The 19,768-nt window shown below is 36.9% G+C and overlaps 1 protein-coding gene across 1 annotated transcript in view; it reads right to left on the bottom strand.

Moving 5' to 3' along the window:
• Window positions 1-2,127: 2,127 nt before the first annotated feature.
• LOC114357214 (transcription factor egl-13-like) overlaps window positions 2,128-19,768 on the bottom strand; it is a 94,013-nt gene continuing 76,372 nt past the window's right edge. The window contains exon 4 of the mRNA XM_028310730.1: window positions 2,128-2,543. Coding sequence (XP_028166531.1) covers window positions 2,128-2,543 — 416 coding nt within the window. The remainder of the gene's footprint in view (window positions 2,544-19,768) is intronic.

Here is a 19,768-nt window from a genome sequence, read left to right as displayed (position 1 = left end):
TTCCGAGGATTGGGTTGGGCGCAGGTGTTAAATAGGTGCGATAACAGATAAGTGGGGTTTAGAACGGATTATACTGTTTAAAAAATACCTACACGAGACCTTATCTCAATATAACGTGAAAATCGAAAATATGTATAGAAAGCTTTCAGTGAGGCGTAACTTATAGAAAATGAACTACAACAACTAGAAACATTACGCGAGTTTTATTTTCTATATTAAGAGGGATTATGCTTTTAAACTGTCATGATAGTATTTAAATAGTTGGGTAAAAAACTTTGTGACCGCGGTTTAAATACTCTGACATCTGAAGTCCTTGTAATAGGAGGGGCATTGCAACAAAAATGTGCACAATAATCTGTGATACTTTACATGCACAGACTATAAAACTCTTGGCGATTTCCCTCTAACCCGAGTAAACAAACAATAAGCACTGGAATTAAAAGCGTATCAGGCGCGCGGTGGAGCGAAGCGCGACTCTTACATGACCCTGCACGGTACGCTAGCTGTCACATGGATCTTGCGTTTAGCTTCTTTACATATTATAAACCTCTTTTATGTGTCATTTTGTACTTTTAGCTAAAAAGAAAAATAGTGTCAGGGTGTTTATTTAATGAAGGTCACGCAGAACCGTTAATTGTAGAAAGCCTTGGGGAGGCCTTTGTCCAGCAGTGGACGTCATTTGGCTGAAACGAACGAACGAACGAAGTAAAAGAAAATATAGGAGACAGAGACAATAACACCCGTATACCCTATATTTTCTGCGGGTCACCTAGGGAGCATTTTTATGTTTTCGTATTCTATGTACTATGAAAAACTAGGTATTTTCCAGTCAGCCAATTTTAGAAATTTTAGATTTGTCGATGTTGATCTAACTCTCCCATTTTTACCACGAAATCGAGTCACATTTTTGTAATTTTCAACCATCGAAAGTATATTATTTTGATTTTTCGTCGCCTATTTCAGATGTTCCACGTCGGTCTCACCTCGAGGCGGTCCCGTGTACCTAACCGTCGTCACGGGTCGCGTACTCGCAATTAACACGCTATGTTTAATCAAGCGTTGCTTGTTTGGGATACCTACATAATTAATTGCCATTCCTGATTTGTTTTTGTTATCCTGTTAGTTTTGTTATTTTATTTTACAGCTCTTTGTTTTCTTACGTCTGATTTTCACTTATGGTGCAGGAAACTAGGCAATGATACAGCGTCACGTTGATGGAGCATTTCAAGGGAACATTGGAGCCGATGACGCTTCGAATGTTCATTAACTTTTGTTGTTTTTATTCATTAACGTTGGGCGAACGTCCAGTACGCGCTGATTTTCATGTTTTTCTTGAGCATAACGTACATCTGTCAATATCCTCGGAAAGTGTTCTTGATCTTGACCGGGATATTTCCACATGCACTATTTGAGCTGATGTTTTGTTTTCTGAATCGAACGTTGCTCATTTATTTTCTTGAGCGTATCATACCATTAAGAGTGTCATATTCGGAGAGTCTTTATCCCAGCATCACACAGCTGTTGTTCATTTGTTTTCTTGGGCTTAGTGTCCACGAGGAGGATAGGTACAGCATTATTCGAAGCATTTGACCTAATGCTCAATTGCTTTTTGAGCGAACGTCATTGCAGGCTGATGTTAATTTGATTTTTTAGGCGAATTTGAAATTATGAAAACAAATGAAGTAAGTGTCCATTATGAGTTGATGTTCATTTGTTTTCATCGGAGCGTCTTCACTCCTCGTTCCAGCTTGACCCGTCACGTTTCCACACGCTCAATCTGAACGCAGGGCGTTCCCGTGTAACTGTCGTCACGGGTCGCCAGCTTGAAATTAGCGCGCTAAGTTTAATCACAATCAAGAGTTCTAGACTAGAGTGATCGTCCATTAGCTGCTATTCTCGGAGCGTCTTTTTTCCTGTTTGACACGTCTTTACACAACTGATGTTCAGTTGTTTTCTTGGGCTTAGTGTCCACGAGGAGGATAGGTACAGCATTATTCGAAGCATTTGACCTAATGCTCAATTGTTTTTTGAGCGAACGTCATTGCAGGCTGATGTTCATTAGATTTTTTTAGGCGAACATTCTCAAAGGGTTGATTTTCATTTGTTTTCTTGCTTAGGTAGAGTCCATTACCGGTTGATGCTCATTTGTTTTCTTCGAAGAATCTTCACTTTTTCCAGCTTGACCCAACACGTTTCCACACGTCTCCGATAACTGTCGTCACGGGTCGCCTGCTCGGCTGCTTGGAATACTATTCGGGATACTTTCATTTGTTTTTTCAGCGTAACTTCTACTACGGGTGCTACCATAGGAACGTCTTTCTTTGTCTCCAAGACCTTCCACACGGCTGATAATTTTCTTCGAAGAATCTTCGCTAGTCCTTTGTTTTCTTGAACGAACGTAATGTACGCGTTCATCTTCATTTGTTTTGCTGAGCAAACGTCCATTACGGGTTGATTTTCATTTGTTTTTTTCAGCGTACCAGGTGCTACCTTCGGAGCGTCTTCGTCTACTTTCTTCAAGTGCTTCCATACGTTGTTGCTAGCTGATGTTCATGTGATGGAGATATATTTTTCTTTGAAGAATCTTCGCTAGTCCTATCTTGACCCAACACGTCTCCACACGCTCAATCTCGGCAGGGCGCTCCCGCGTAACTGTAGTCACGGGTCGCCTACCCGCAATTAGCGCGCTCGCTCGCGTGTGACGGCGAGCACCAGACGTGACCCCGCCGAAACTTGAACTCGGGACTGATGGTACAGTTTATGTCCAAGTAACTTTAGAATCTTATACATAATTTAGCTCCGAGAAAAATGTCCCGCGGGTTTGTTAAAAACATTTGCTACAGCCTTGTCCTGGTCGCTGGTCTAGATAGTTCAGACTTCTAGGTTGCGGATTAGGTGAGCTCGCTAGCGACTGCGTAAAAAAATGTCATATTGTGCAGCACCCATAGCGGCTACTTTCAAGAAATAAAATCTTCATTGATTTTTTTAACATACTCGCTACTTAGCGAGCACACCTTTTTTTTTTTTTTTTTACGGGGACACCTAACGTAAACTCATGGCAAGCACACTGATGTATTTGGTATGTCATCAGAAATCTCCATTGATGCGAGCACAATATGGCGAATGTCAGAGCGACACGAGTGGCTTTGATAACTTTCGTTTAATAGTCAATTTTATTAGACTTGACTCTACTCTGAACTAGAGAAGTGACGTTTATTGAAAGCTCTTTACAAACAATACTAGACCAGTAAATTTCCCGGAATATCCAATAAAGTATGTCGTCAGGAATCTCCATTGATGCGAGCACAATATGGCGAAGGTCGAAGAGCGACACGCGTGCTTTTGAAAACTTTCGTTTAATAGTTTCAATTAGACTTATTGATAAAATGGCAGTAAGTAGAGAAGTGACGTTTTTGAAAACTCTTTACAAACAAACTAGACCAGTAAATTTCCCGGAATATCCAATAAAGTATGTCGTCAGGAATCTCCATTGATGCGAGCACAATATGGCGAAGGTCAGAGCGACACGCGTGGCTTCGGCCGCGCCTGTATACAGGGTGATCGGTTATGTGGTTTATGGTTGTGGGTAAGACAGTATAGAACTGGGTTGTGGAGTTACTGTGCTTGGAAAATTCTGTTTTTAGTCGAAAATAACCGCCTCTGTGGTCTAGTGGTAAGACCACCTGCTTCAGACGCAGAGGTCACGGGTTCGATTCCCGGTGGGGGCAGATTTTTCTGTTCGGTTTGGTTGGTGGTAGGACTTGTTCTAAGTCCGCCTGGCTAGCTACCACCATCTTACCTAAGTCTGTCGCCATAATAACAATGTTAACAGCATTGTTATGTTCCGGCAGTTAGAGGTAAGATAGCCAGTTCCTCCGTGGTTGAGGATTCCGGGTGAAGCTCGCTTCCACCTACCGCCTGATCATCACTTACCATCAGGTGAGATACAGGCCAAGAGCTTCCTCGTTGTGGATAAAAAAAATGAGTAAGTAAATTGTTACTTTCACTGTTAAATTCTTAAACTCCTTCGATTTCGAATTTCTATGTTCATCTGATGAAATTCGTTGTGATGACAGTTTAACATTCCCCCGGGACAAACTTGACCTTCACTGGTTGGATTTTTATTAGCGGTCAAGCTGTAAATCCTGGCTACACAGGAGTTGCAGTGGTCGTGGTGCACAACAAATTAGTTATGCAAAAAGTTGTGTTTGTCGAAATCTCTGGATGTTACTCCCTGATTATTCGTCTTCTTTTCGTCTTGGTGGAAACCTGGCTTAATAGTCTTGTAATTTTATAAATGGGCCCATTTAACTAGCTTAACCAATGCCTCCGCCCTGTAGATTTTAAACTAATAGCTCTACGTGTGAAATCAACCGCGAAGCCGGGGCCACGTAAATGCGCCGAGCGATATCACCCGGCAACCCGACATTACCTTAACTTATTCAATTTTACTATAATATCATTGTGTTTTACATTAATAAGCTTTATTTATCTTTTATTTATTGTTGGACTAGCTTTCTGCCCGCAGCTTCGCCCGCATGGAATTTTGTCTGTCACGGAAAAACTTTATCGCGCGCGTCCATGTTTCAAAAACCGGGATAAAAACTATCCTATGTCCTTTTCCGGGACTCAAACTATCTCTATGCCAAATTTCATCAAAATCAATTCAGTGGTTTAGGTGTGAAAGCAAGACAGACAGACAGAGTTACTTTCGCATTTATAATGTACTAGCTGACCCGGCGAACTTTGTTCCGCCTTAAATAAGGCAATAAATAAGCAGACTTTTTTTTATTTCGAACGGGTAAAAGTATCCTATGTCCTTCTCCTGGCTCTAAACTACCTCCCTGACAATTTTCAGCTAAATCGGTTCAGCCGTTCTTGAGTTATAAGTGGAGTAACTAACACGACTTTCTTTTATATATATAGATTAGTATAGATAACTAGATCTGATAGATAGAGACACTTTATTGTACACCACACAAAACCAGAAAGAAAATAAATACACACCAAAGAGAAGACTCAATTTAACTAGCTTTTGCTCGTGGCTTCGCAATCTCTTTAAAACTAGGTATCTCATGTGTCTTACTTGGTACCAAATTGCATTAAAATTAGTTAAGAGTTTTAGCTTAAAAGTCACAGGCAGATTGAAACTTGAGAATTTATAGTAATATTGTTGGCAAAATTGGCCTTATTATAAATTACTTAGTACTTAAGTTTATGAATAATAAGTACCTACCCTAGAATAACTATGTGTTTTTGGGTTAGGTGTACGTCTTACAAGACGTAGCACTTAATTTGACACAGGTTGCTGTCATCCTAGCATACAAATACTTTGTCAAATCATCAATACATATAAATACGATAGGAAACGCTCGTTCATTTCAACTACGTGGGTGTAGGACATGATTTCTATTAAAAGAAAACCGAAATTAATACCATAACTTGCTCGTCAGTGCTCAAAAATAAAGGTCAACTTACAATATCTTTAATCCGAGTCATACGTCACAAATCCATAGTGAATGAAACGAACCGGTACTTCATACAAATTTACTATTCACCCTGAACAACAAACACTATTGTAATACACCTTATTGCCTTCAAATTACAGCTCAACATCTGATTGTATTCGTACACCAAGTGCAAAAGAATGTTGTCGAAAAATAATTGTATAGCACAACACTAAATTCGGTTCACTCAAAAATTACCTTTATTGCTTGTAAATAAGGACGTTAGGCGAACTTTAGTGGTGTGTATCAGTCGATCACGTATCGATAATATGATAAATGATTCGGTGTCAAAACAGAACGGATTGTATTACGGTAATGATAAAAAAAGTTGTTTGTAAAAGTCGTACGTAGTTCATTCACCATGCCATGACGGAACTGGTCGATGGTAAAAAATGTGTTAATCTCATATGGAGTTAATCTGATGGCGATCTGAAACTGGGAGGTTGGTTAAGAATTAAGATCCGTGCAAATGGTATTTCGGGTCTTAAGTGTCAAAGTAATCCGTTACACACACTATTTTTAACTCATAAAATTAAATTAGAACATTATAAGCAGATCGTTTATAATATTGAAAAATTTTAACATGAAAGTTAAAATTTTTCATTGGATCTCAACACCAGAGGACAAGTTTTAAAAAGCCTAGGGACTTTATTTGCCTCAGGTATAAAGGGTTAACTTTAACGATATTTTCAAAAAATCCTAACTCTATAAATTATTAGACATGGGGAGGATCATTTTCAGCATGGGAATAATGCATAGAGGCTATGTCAAATACGTCTTAAAATGAAGTTGATAAACATTTATTTAGGTGACGTCACCATATTTAATCAAATGCATTATTAAGTACTTTGGAAAAAAAACATTTCTCAATTGTTTCATTTTCTACCATAAAAATAGATTTTGCCAAGTACGAGTATATCGCCATTAATGAAAACCAAAAACTCTTGTCAACGCTCAGTGACTTTTAGTGTAAAAAAACTTCATTCACAAAACTACCTCTTTGTATGTAATGTTAAAAATAATTTGTCCGTTGTACCAATTTCCGAACGATTATACTGTTGAAGAAACCACGAATCACGTTCAGTGGGCGGCGAGAACACCGTGTCTTATAGCGTTAAGAAATACCTAAGCAGTAAGCTGGGGTACAGGCGGGGGCAGAAGTCTTTAGGAGTATTGGACCTCTTAGAGAAAAAATAAAGAAAGAATATGTATAAATTTTGGACAGTAATAAGGTAGGGATAGTAATAAATCTTAAAAAAACAAAAATAATTATTGATTCAAATGCCGCGGTTTAAAAAACCTACGAAGTTGGTTACTCGCAGTCTCAAGCGACTATCTACGAGGTAGTTTTGTAGTCTAGTTTGCAGAGTATCCCTTATTCCTCAGACATCAGTTATTTACATTTGAGATGCAAAACATAATATTTAAAAGAATTTCAAACTCGACGTGTTGTTAAAACCAGCTAAAAACCAGCTTCTCGGCATGACGTTTGTGTCATGTCGCGATTTTTGCTGAGCGGGCGCCTATTCAGCATAATTGTTTTTATTTATTTTTTATGTTTACTCTTGCTTTGTATACCATAATATAATGTGCTTTGTATACCATAAAGACATTCATATTCTTATTCTTAATAGGGTTGTTAAAATACCCACTAAATACCTCGATTCGACTTTACATCCTTTTGTTTTTGGAGATCCGTCTAATTTAATTAAATTCCTTGACACTTCTATACCTGCCAGTACATCCTCATGAACAAAAAACAGTTTAACATATTCAATTTATCGGCGCTGTCCGCCCCGGCCGTCTGCCGGAATGGCGACAAACCAGTAACGGTGATCGATTTGTATAGATGCACCGGGTTCGAATACCGGGTCGAGCATTTTTTACTGCGGCAAAGCTAGAGTAGGTTTCTGCAAGTACTTATTATTATTCTGTGGTTTCTGTCACAAGAAGGTATAGAGCTAGAGACGTCAATCAAAAACCATTTAGTTAATTAGTTAACATATTGCTACAAGTCATAAATAATGGCTTTCATTCCCTAATTCCCATTTCCTAATTCCCATTCTTTAAGATTTATTTTTGAAAATGAAATGAAAAATGAAAATTAATATTTTATTTAGCGACACAAAACAGCATCAAAAATATGAAACAAAAGTGTAACGATATTTGTCGCAACCCATTTGAATTTAAATAATCATTATGGATTTTTACGCTCTACTAAAATAGTATGATTGCTAGCTACAATTTTACAGGCATACAAATACCATAATTTCAACCTGAATCATATTTTATAGTTAAGTTTAAAGTGAAATATACGATTTACAGCTAGGACAGTTACGCCCGTATTCACAAACATTAGGTACTATGAGATCTCACAGTACGCGGTGATACACGAACCAATCACAGAGCTCTATTCAACGCTGTGCGCTCGATTTGCTGCTTCACTTAAGCAAGCATAGTTTGTGAATGCGGGCGTTAATTTGGTTAGATGTTTCATTAAACTCAGCTGAAAAATACGCCAATTTCATACGTAAGCACATAATAATATGTGCGATAATGGAATGCCAGTATTTGGGACGTATAAGTGCCCTAATAAGAACTTGAATTAGAAATAAAACTGGATTTAAGTCTTTAATAATCTGTACACTTGATTAACTCATACGCAAAATGGTTTCCCATAACGAGCGTGGCATTTGCTATACTTATTACGGATTGCGCGCGCATACCCGCTACAGGTATTAAATACATAGTAAATCATAAAACGCCTTTATGCGACGTCACTCAGCTTTATAGAGGCAATATTGTTGGTAGCGATAGCAAAAAAGTTACTTTATAATATTTTATTTTGTACTATGTATATCGATGTAGAAGGTTTGCTATTGACCGCGATTAACCGTATATATTTTGTCAAGACTGCGTGTTTATTTATTTACACATTATGTCGCTTCTCGGGACTTAAACTATCTCTATGCCAAATTTCATCAACATCGGTTCAGTGATTTAGGTGTAAAAGCGACCCAGACAGACACACCGAGTTACTTTCGCATTTATAATAATTAGTAGGGATTTCTTCTAAAAAGTATTCACTTGTAGAGCCAACCAGTCAATTATTAACGAAGTAGGAATGTATGTGCGAATGCAGAGGCACTGTCTGCAATAGGTAACTAATGCTTATACTTTAATCCTTTAAGGCCCGCGAATCTAGACACAATAGATAATCAATTGTTATGACATTAATGAATGCCGTCTGGGACTCAAGCGGGTAAGTTTTAAAAGCTTTTTTTTGGCACAAAAATATCGTCTTGCTCGCTAAGCTGGTCCGATTAATAAATATGTCAGATGCCTATTCATTATTCATTTATTGGCTCATCAAGTCTAACATAAAGGTAGAATGTAATTTAACAACATAATTAAACCTATTTTACATATTTTGACTCATACAGTCGAATGAGACCCTTCTTTTTTTTAAGACAGTTAAAATATTCTTTTTTGCTGTCAGTACCAGTTGCTTTGCCCTGCGGTTGTGGTAACGATTTTTCCACCACCATCGCTGTGGATTGGTGCGCGCGCGCCTTTCCACTTATACCTTTTAAACTGCAAAACGTTTACCACTCTAAATATTGCTGTTAATTCTGCAAAGAATTATAAAACTCAAGTTTTTAAATAAATATTTTCCAATATGCTATTAAAATCGGTAACGCGGAAGGTTTTTCGAACATGTAATTTGGCATTATCTGAGATTACTGCACCAGAAATTAAGAGTATAATTAAGATGGTATCTTAAAGTATCGTTTATTTACTACCGAATACTATTTTTGTAAAAAAAACTCTAAAAATCAACTTGTTTTTAAAATGAACCCTGCGAAGTCGATGACACTGAAAGGATTTCAAAACACATCAAATATTTTGATACCTCCCCACTTTAAGACCTTTTTTTGTGGGTTATCATTAACATTATAACCAATTAAAAAGGTCTACATTACAAAGAGTTTAATTCACAAAATGGGCCCGTCATCCTCACAAAAGATATTAGTATTATATTAATATGAGCTTTAGAACGCCGAGGGGGTCACAGAAAGTGACAGTCATGATTCGACCGACGGTTTGGAGTTCCATAACTCAAGAGTATCTAAGATCCTTTTGACAGTTTTTGTTTGTGTATATTTAATAGAGAAGTATAACTTTTATAAATAATATTACTTTAACCGCCTCTGTGGTCTAGTGGTAAGACCAGTGCTTCAGTCCCGAGTTCGATTCCCAGTGGGGGCTGATTTTTCTGTTCGGTTTGGTTGGTAGTAGGGCTTGTTCTAAGTCCGCCTGGCTAGCTACCACCATCTTACCTAAGTCTGTCGCCATAACAACAATGTTAACAGCATTGTTGTGTTCCGGCAGTTAGAGGTAAGATAGCCAGTTCCTCCGTGGTTGAGAATTCCGGGTGAAGCTCGCTTCCACCTTCGGCCTGATCATCACTTACCATCAGGTGAGATACAGGCCAAGAGCTTCCTCGTTGTGGATAAAAAAACTAGCTGTGCCCGCGATTTTGTACGCGTGAAAATAGTTTGAATATTTCCCGTTTTCTTTACTGCTCCGCCCCTTATTGGCTGTAGGGTGACTTTTGCTTGAACGCTCTAATCTCAGGAACCTGGTTGTTCCAAGTTTTTAACAATTGAAAGTGTATTTTAGTCTCTAATCGAGAGTCCACTAACGGTGTTACAAACATAAATACCTTAACAGCGAACCTTACTAACAAATGATCGAGCGAAGTAGTTAATAAGGTAGCCCTTTATCTTATTAAATGTCTAGTGATACCGCTTGATGGATCCGAGCGCGGGAGGCCGTCGATACCCGATGCTCGACAAATAACCCGCTAGGGAGGGGAAAACATCGATATCGATGTTTTTTACAAAGTAAAAGATTGGGTAAATCCTGCTCGCTGGAGGATATGTTCATAATTTTTGTTCCGGACTAGATGAGATAATAAAAAGAAAGAGAAAGTACTAATAATATTTTAGAAGTAAAAAATCAAGCAAAACCTTCTTCGTTTAAATAATTGGACACCGTCTAAAACCTTGCACGTAAGGTTTTATATCGTTGAAATCAATAAAATTATATGTATAGACGTATAAATAGACGCAATGTGTATCTATTTAGCTCCCAAAGAACTTAAAAATAAAGCAGTAGACAATTCTATTTAATTTTGCAAAAAAATGTTCGTCCCGACACTAAAAAAGAAAGGTGGCGTTCTAAATATCGACTAATATCGATAAAATCCACTACCAATCCAGTTCAAAGATACAGATAATTTGAATAGGAAGGAACTGACCACGTCCATTAATCACAGCACCGTCAACTTGAAGTATGAATGCTGATTGATAGGTGATAGAAAACATTATCATGAATAAATTTGCACATTATGATTATCGGTTGCTGGAATTGTTGACGGCGATTGTTTTGTTTTGCATAATGATTGAGTTACGATTTAGATTGGTATAGTTTTGTTACACATACAGGGTGTAAAGGCATACTGTATGTTGCTCATAAAACTAATGTAGTATCTAGTACCTATAATAACTTTTCGAACTACGTAAGATGCCACAGAGTATAATTAAGAAAGTAAACTATTTTTCTTTCTTTCAATCGTCGGCATAAAACGAGTAAAACCACTGAAATAAATATAATGTAGAAATCAATTTGTAATTTTATCGATTCGAAATTTTATCGATATTGTCACAACACTAGTTAAGGGAAAGCACATACCGGCACAATTAGGGGATATCGTACATCGCTAACCCCGCATTCACGGCATTTGTCATATCGAACACGAACGTAGAGAACGAGATCTTAGGCTGAGTTGCACCATCCTACTTAAACAAACGTCAAAAATCTATCAAACTCCATACAAAAAGCACCGATTATTGTTATAGTTACAGTTCAAATAAGTTGGTGCAAGTCAGCCTTAGAGTAGTATAGGTTTTTATAGTATTTTCTATCATAATCTTTTGAAATATCTGCTTACATATTTACTGCATATTTATTCTAACATATTTGACGGATACCTGGTCCAGTGGTTCACGTAATCGTAATTTCGTTGCGGATCCAATGACAGTTAACTTTCCCCCGGGACAAACTTGACCTTCACTAGTTGAGTTTTTATTGTAGATCCTGGCTACACAGGAGTTGCAGCAGTGGGAACGAGGGGTGGGAATAGTCCCGTAATCATCATCATCATCATTTCAACCATAATATGACGTCAACATGTTGACTAACTAATGATCAGCGCTGATAAAAGTCAACTTCCTTCACCATTATTAATATTTCACTTAATTATAAAATATCAAATAGCATCTTAGAAAAAATATGCTTGAAGAATAAAAAAGAAACGACTAACAAACAATAGGCATAGTAATGTTACAGTAATACTATTAACTATAAAAGGTAATCGTTGAATATTGCAGAATAACTCATTTATGGAAGAAGTTTTATCATAAAAACTGAATAACCAATCCAGAAATACCTGTGTCATGTCTATCATTGATTTGTCATTATGATTGTACTGCCATTTATTAGTACTAGGCAGAATATTAATATGTCATTCTGTCAAGTTTGAGTTGAAATTCTGTTATTTGTTTAACAGAATTATGTTAGAAAAACTACTGCTGTTATACTTGTTAGGCTGGGTTGCACCATCTTACTTTAACTTTAACAAACGTCAAAAGTCTATCAAACTCCACACAAAAACGCCGGTTATGATTATCGTCATGGTTAAAATTAGCTAGTGCAACTCAGCCATAATGTTTCAAAATATGTCCTTCATCTAGTTCATGATTAATCTGCATTATAAATTGAACTTTCATTAAAATAACCCTACATTATTATTGAACTTTCATTCGTTTTAGCCAAATGATGTCCACTACTGGACAAAGTCCTCCCCAGGGATTTCCACAAAGACCGGTCCTGCACTGCCCGCATCCAAGTACTTTCCGTGAATTTCATCTTTAATCGCCCTATACCATTATTGCATTTGGTTTTTATATTAGCTAAAAGTTGCTCTAATAAAGACTTTCATGTGAGAAAGAATTTCTTTTCGGAATGAAAAATATCATTTTAACAAAAAGTCAATCTTATCACAGAGGATTCAACACTATCATTACCACGACGATCAGCTCCCACATTTGTTACCCAACATTCCGATTTTACTACTGGCAACACCGTCAAATCGTGTCCACATTCCGATAATTTAGTACTGGCAACACCGTCAAATCCGCTGTCCGGCAGGCCATTACCGAGAAGTGTTATCTGTGGCAGTAGACCATCTTTCATTTTTAGACCGCACGGGACGCACGAGGCGATAAGAACGGATTAACTATGACTATTTATCATTACTCGACCTTTTTCCACTACCGTTCTACGATGGATGAGGTATGACCTCCTTGCTAGCTGTATGGGGTGACGACCGGGAAAAAAAGTTGAGAGTACAGTGGCTGGAATTCTACAAGCAAGGTTTGATTAGAGAAATATAGTCCTAAGTTCTATTGAAAGATATTTCATTTCAGCATGTACCTAGTATCTACCTCAAATATAAATGCTCAAAACGAGTCGCCTGTGCTGATTCGTGTAAATTGGCTCGTATACTTGTTCAAATAAATTGCTGGCAGTATGTGGTGACGAAAAAAAGTTTAGTGGCTCTACAAAAGTAGAATTTAGAGAATAATAAATTTTGTAGTCTACGTTCAATTGAATTAAGATTTTTCTAGCGCTATAAATGAATTGTGACGAATTTGTACACAACTGTTAGAAAAACAAATATTACTTTGGTGCCGTTAAAAGTCAAGAGTAAAATATAACGTCTTCTTTTTTAATTGGATGGCAAAGCACTCATCTTTAATGACTGGAGATGACTGTAATCAAGCAGGCTTAATACTTACTTTAAAGGCGAAGGAAAATTGACGAAAAAACACTAAAAGCGATCCAAAAGATGGACCACCCCTTTGGTCTTCCCACCAATCTTGCTAAAAGTATATAATTAAACTCATTACTAATCCCATAAGCAACAGAAAAGAAACTCGAAACAAGTTTTCAAATGAAACAATTCAATTACTTGCAAAGGCAAACAACTAAAAACGTCTACGACAGTTACGTCACGTCGAAACAATACAAATTCATACTCGTCACTTGAAGACAATGCTAAGTTCATTGTTACACCTTCTCTTTCACCTATCAATGGAAGATAGGATCTCATGAAAACAGCTGATCAGAACAATGACGAAAAACAAATGAACCTATTTAAAAGAGGCTAGATGTGAATGAACTGCCTTGAGGGACTCCCGATACCAACGCAAATATAAAAGAACAATGCCCTATTGTTGTTGGCCACGTCACAACAGAATATAGGTCAGTGGTAACCCAAATGTGGCCCAGCTGATCGAGGGTTGATCTCAGGGAACAGTTTTAGACAGTTTTTTGCCTTATTGTTGGTGTGGGAGCCAAATTGGTGTGGGAACATCGTTAAAGTTATGTTATTTATAATATAATAATGGGTTGTTAGCCGATTGTCGTGATACGGTTGGAAATATTAGTTTTTGCGGCGGCTTTATATGGGTCAATTTGGAGGCTGTTTTTTGTTCTTATTTATTTTTATTGTCTGTTCACAGCTTCGCGTTTCATACGATCATTACCGGGATTTTACAATATGACAATAAAATTAGGGACTCCTAAAACCACTATTCGTATTGACCGTTAAGAAGAGTCTTTTATCACAATTTGTGTATCATTTTCTTTTTTTCTTCAAAATTCGTTGAATTACAAAAAGTATGTTTCTATGTATATAAGTATGTTTTTTAAATCGTCGTAAAAAGGGTCACATCTCCACACTTCGACCCAAAAGGTCTAAAAAATGATTTTTTTATCCAAACCTAAGTTCAAATTTCGAACGAATCTTTCATGCCAACTTACAGAATTCGAAATTCGAAAGCTTTTCTGCGCACCATACTGAAACAAGTGGAACTACTGGCAACACTATCTGCAGGAATCCGACAACGCTATTGTTCACCACCATCGCAATTACAGACCACGTGGCTCTGTTTACCAATTGTTCTTATCTCCATCGTGTCCTTGGTCATTGTGTGGGCTGCTTTCGTTGACGAGTCAATGCCTTGATGCGACAGTGACGTTGACTGACGTTTGTGGTAAAGGTAAAGACACATTTGGTATTTCAGAACAATGCTTGAAATTGTGACTGTTCTGAGTCATAGATATTTAAATTTCACTTATGAAAAGCCTCATTTTAAAAGCTTAATTCTGTAAATGGGCTCCTAAGAAACACATGAAATTATGGCGAGAGTTGTATTATCTAATTAGATTATTACACAAATCTTGTTATGAGGTTTTCTGTAAAGATAGAGTTCCTAGTAGAGGAATTTATTAACTCTTAGGACATTTCGAGGTTAGGTAGAGAATTTCTTAAAGTACAGAGAGTACAAGACAGGTATTTGACCATAATCGCACCTGGTGTTAAGTGAGTTGCAGTCTAGGATTATAATTAGCAAACATTTACCTCCACGGTAGCGATTTTCAACTTGCTGATGACTACTTATATTTTGAAGGGCATGTTACGCCATCGTCCATAAAATGGCTACACGAAGAAAACATCAATAATTTATTCAGCGGACTTTGAAAATGACTATCAGCTTTTTGACAGATCATAAAAACAAATGAATGATGATGTCATATTCCCGCCAAGCCCTCAACTTGGAACTTGGCTTTGTTAATTTGAAATTAAATTCCCTGACACCGAACCGACCGTCTGACAAGCACCGTAAGACATAAACATACAAACTTTATGTACGGACTACAGCTCATAAGATATTAAACAATTTCGTAGTAAAATCGACCGTATTACAACTGATTAAGATACATCAGTTTAGCTTGATGTACTGTCGAATGTACTATGACTGTCTCGAGCATTGATTGGTAATGATGTTCCATGCAGAAAACTTTGAAGTATGTTTCAAGTAAACCGAGTCCAATGTTTGGTACAAGGTCTAATAAAAGACATTAGGCATAAGATTTTGTGACAAATATGAAGAAAGAAAGTAACATTTATTAGAATGGATATCACATAAAGACTTATAAATCCCAAATAATGGGTAATGGCTAAGACAAAGCAGAAGAATAAGAAGGACATCATACAAAGACTTTAGAAGGTTTAGAAAAATATTTCAGTAGCACATTATAAAACATCGAGGAAAAAGAAAAGTGTACCGAACAGTGCCGTGCCACCTTGTTTAAAAATTCAGACCCTTTTACAAACTTTTAGAGATAACCGATTTTCACCGCTTAAAAAAGTATACATAATTTGATACAGGTTTGACACCTGATCCGATACTATAGAGGCAGCTGAACCAAAAATTATCGTAGACGGCCTCAACTAACTGGATATTTCCACTAGGTCATCACATCACCCATATTATTAAGAAAACCTATCTTTACCTGCATTTACAATTATGACCACTCATAAATCTTTGCCGTGACATAACACAGGCTTCCATAATTATAATTGGCATTTGTTTTAATCATCGCAAGTCCTTCGGTGACGTCACCTTTAAAAACATAGCTCATAATATTGTTACTACATTTGAAAATATTGACGCGAGTCAGATGTAAATCATCACTTAACGACGGCTGAAAGGCATGAAATAATGCTTGGGTTTCCAGAATGCTGTATTTTAGCTGTATAATCAGCTTTCAGGAAGACTAAGGTGGTATAAGGATAGTACATATTTCAGTTACTTACGAGTAGTTCTGCCAATAGGCTAGTTGCCTAAAAAAATTTTTTTAGTCCGTAATGTTTAATATCAAAAAATATTGGACACATATATTTTTATTTGTCAATCTAACAAANAGCAAGCGTTGACGTCACGCGACCTCTTCTTATGAACTTTGGGGCGCTATATCTCTTTAAATTTTCATTAGTTTGAAAAAGTGAAAAGTACGTGTAGAGTATTTTTTGATAAGTTAACTGACGGACTAATTAAAACTCTTGCTTTTTGACCCAGGCAACATCCCCATTAGGAGGACGAATAGGTTACATACTTTTTACAAGACACCTCGCCGACTATAGACTTTTAGTCGGCCGATAGTTTAGTCAGCTTCCAATTTGTATGAAGAATCGGCCGATACCAAATCGGTATAATGTGCGCACTTCTATGTTAATACTAACAGCCCGAGCCAACTATCAGCCGACTGAAAGTTTGTAAATGGCAGGGTGTCATATCATAATTTTATCTGTTTACATAAATAGAGTTACAACAATACAATGTCTTTTTGGAAAGTAAGTTAAGTAAGTGAATATTTGTATGCTAAAATTTAGCTAAATGTGAAATGCTCAATTAAACTTAAAACACCTATGTATGTACCACATTTATTACAAATAAATATATTCTATTCTATTCTATTCTATTCTAAGAATAAAGGGGGGTGTAGTAGAGTCGCATGTATCTGTTAATTTAATACCTTAGTAAGCCTTATTTTGCCCTAGGCTGTAGTATCAATTTAAATTAATTATGTTGTTTTTTTACCTACTGAAACAGGCTTTAGACATTGGGTAGGTATTTTTCAGACTTGCCTCGTGTCATTGAAACTTGTTTTAGGATGTCACTTTGATCCCAGAATAAATTATACTTTAGGTAAACTCAAGAATATGAGTGGTTTCATTTGCGTTCATCGCACTTTTGGAGGCCATCTTTGTTTTATGAAATTATCGTGTAAAGATTTAAGATGTAGGTAGAGATAAACGCCCGTATTCACAAACATTACTATGAGGTCTCACAGTGCGCGTGGACGCACAGGGTGACACACGAACCAATCACAGAGCCCTATTCAACACTGTGCGTTCGATTTGCTGCTTCACTTAAGCAAGCATCTCATCATCAATGATAGGTGGGAATTGTCCCATTTTGAAAGCAAAATACTTTAGTGTCTTTTTGAAAATACATATTTGATGCATGTGGCATCAAATAGCTGATGTTTTCTTCTGATTTTCTTTAATACGTGTATCTATAGATCAAATACATACAGGCATTTATAGTATACTAGCGGCTACCTGCGACTTCGTAGGTACTCGTGGAAACATCAACCCCCGTTTTACCCCCTTTTAATTTTGCAAAATCCCGTCTTAGTGAGCACCTACGTTCTAAAAGGAACCCCCATGCAAAAAATGAGACTCCTAGCACTTGTAGTTTCTGAGATTTCGTGATGAGTGAGTGAGTAAGTGACGTTTCGCTCACGGCTTTTAGCTCTAAACTGGTATTGCAGAAGCCAAACTGCAATAAAACCGAGTGCAGTTTATTTCGTACTTAACAAAATTGCAAAGCAACCCATCTCACGCTCCAAGTTTTTACAGCCGAAACTCTTAAACACGTCCCAAGCTTTTAAGGCGAATCCATCATACCCTGACATGGTATATGGTAATCTTTACGGTCTCCCCGCTAATCTACCCCCCAAAACCTTCGTGGAACCGATCGAATTATCTCCTGAATGATTTTATGGGGTAACTCTGGGTTTACGATGGCAACACTGTTGCAAGAGTGGCTGTGTGATTTATAGTCGTACAACGGTGCTAACGCAGCAATTGTGGACGCTTTGCCTGTTGCTTCGTACTTTGTAGCACTGCAGTTTGTAGCGGGACTGTTTTGAGTTTGAGTCATGTTGATATGAAATGTAGATTGGCTCCCATTTGGAATGGAATATTAGGTTATGTCTAAGGTGAGTATTCGGCACATTATATTAATTCTAAGACACCTCTACGTACTTATCTACCTAAATGGACACAGCACTGTCCTTTGGTTAACTTTTATAATTTCAAAACATCTAATAATCTGTATTAGTTTGATTTTTTTTTAAGTTTTAGGCTGGGTTGCACCAACTTATTTTAATCGTGACTATAACCATAACCGTTGTTGTTTGTATGGAGTTTGACAGACTTGACGTTTGTTAAAGTTAAAATAAGATGGTGCAACCTAGCCTTAGTTTCGACCAACTGTACCCAAGATATAACTGTTCTGCCAAGAGTGTAGCGACGAAGAAGTTGATAAATTCAGATTTTTAGTTGCTGTTACTATAAAAGTTAGTCAATTGATTGGTGGTGTCAAATGCCTTATAAAAATATACCATTTTTATCTGTAAGAAGATGACAGAGAAATTCTTGGAAAAAATTGCTATCATTATACAAGTGTGAACTCTACTGTCAATTCTTATAAAAATATGAAAGAAAACCCAGACGCAGACGCATGCTACTCAACTAATATGTGCGGAAATGCTGAATCGATACACAAGTATCACATTCCAGCTTTATGAAGTACAGTGTTCAGCGGAAGTATTTGACACCTTTCTCCTTAAGCCCTTGGGAATAAAGACGAATGTGTGTGGAATGGGGTACGTGCTTAAAGTAATTTCTTCGGAAAGTGTTCTTGGCGTACCTAATCGCGAGCGAGCGAAAGGTGAGCGTTCACCGTATTGCTATAGGTATTGGTTGAGACACACGGCTCTGGAGTTCGGCGAACATGCAGTCATCAAAGTCCAATATAAATCTTTATATTGTGAATTTAATTCCTTCTACGGCATCTTTACTTTGCGAGCTTAATGCGATTAATGGTAACTAAAACACAATGTTCTTTTTCAGTAATAGGACCGTTCGCGTTGTTCGTTACAGTCTATTGGAATTTAAAATCTTATTGATGCTCATATTTTATTTTCTTATTTGGCTATTAAAACAATACTCCTCTACTATCTTTCGATAACTAACTAGGACATCTGAAAAAATTGTAGAAAAGTAAGTCTGATTGAAAGAATCACTATTAATTAAAATTATTTGAAGCCTCATAAAATTCGAACACTTAAGTACATACATTTTTATTGCGAATGTTTGAATCTACGTTTCCGGATAGAACAATGAGTGTTTTGAAACATCTCAGTGATTTATTATAAGTATATTAAATAAATATTGATTGTTTCACTCTTTTTATAATATTAACTTCAATTATTTCTAGATAAACATTATTTTCTCCTGGCATTAGACAAGAAAACTAGCCTAATTTCTATAAGGGACTCTATAAGTATGCGTCAATAGAAGTTAGCAATCAACAAATAGACAACGCATTTCAGGATACTGATACAGATTTCAGTTTAATCTTTTTTCAGTAAAATGGACTCAATAAGACACATTTCAGACACATATTTCATTTTAGTATAAAGATGTTCACAAA

The sequence above is a fragment of the Ostrinia furnacalis genome, unplaced genomic scaffold (genome assembly GCF_004193835.3).
Source record: "Ostrinia furnacalis isolate ACB-3 unplaced genomic scaffold, ASM419383v2 OfSCF3070, whole genome shotgun sequence".
Taxonomy (NCBI): domain Eukaryota; kingdom Metazoa; phylum Arthropoda; class Insecta; order Lepidoptera; family Crambidae; genus Ostrinia; species Ostrinia furnacalis.
Note: the sequence above shows the minus strand (reverse complement) of the source record. Positions and strands in the feature narration are given on the sequence as shown.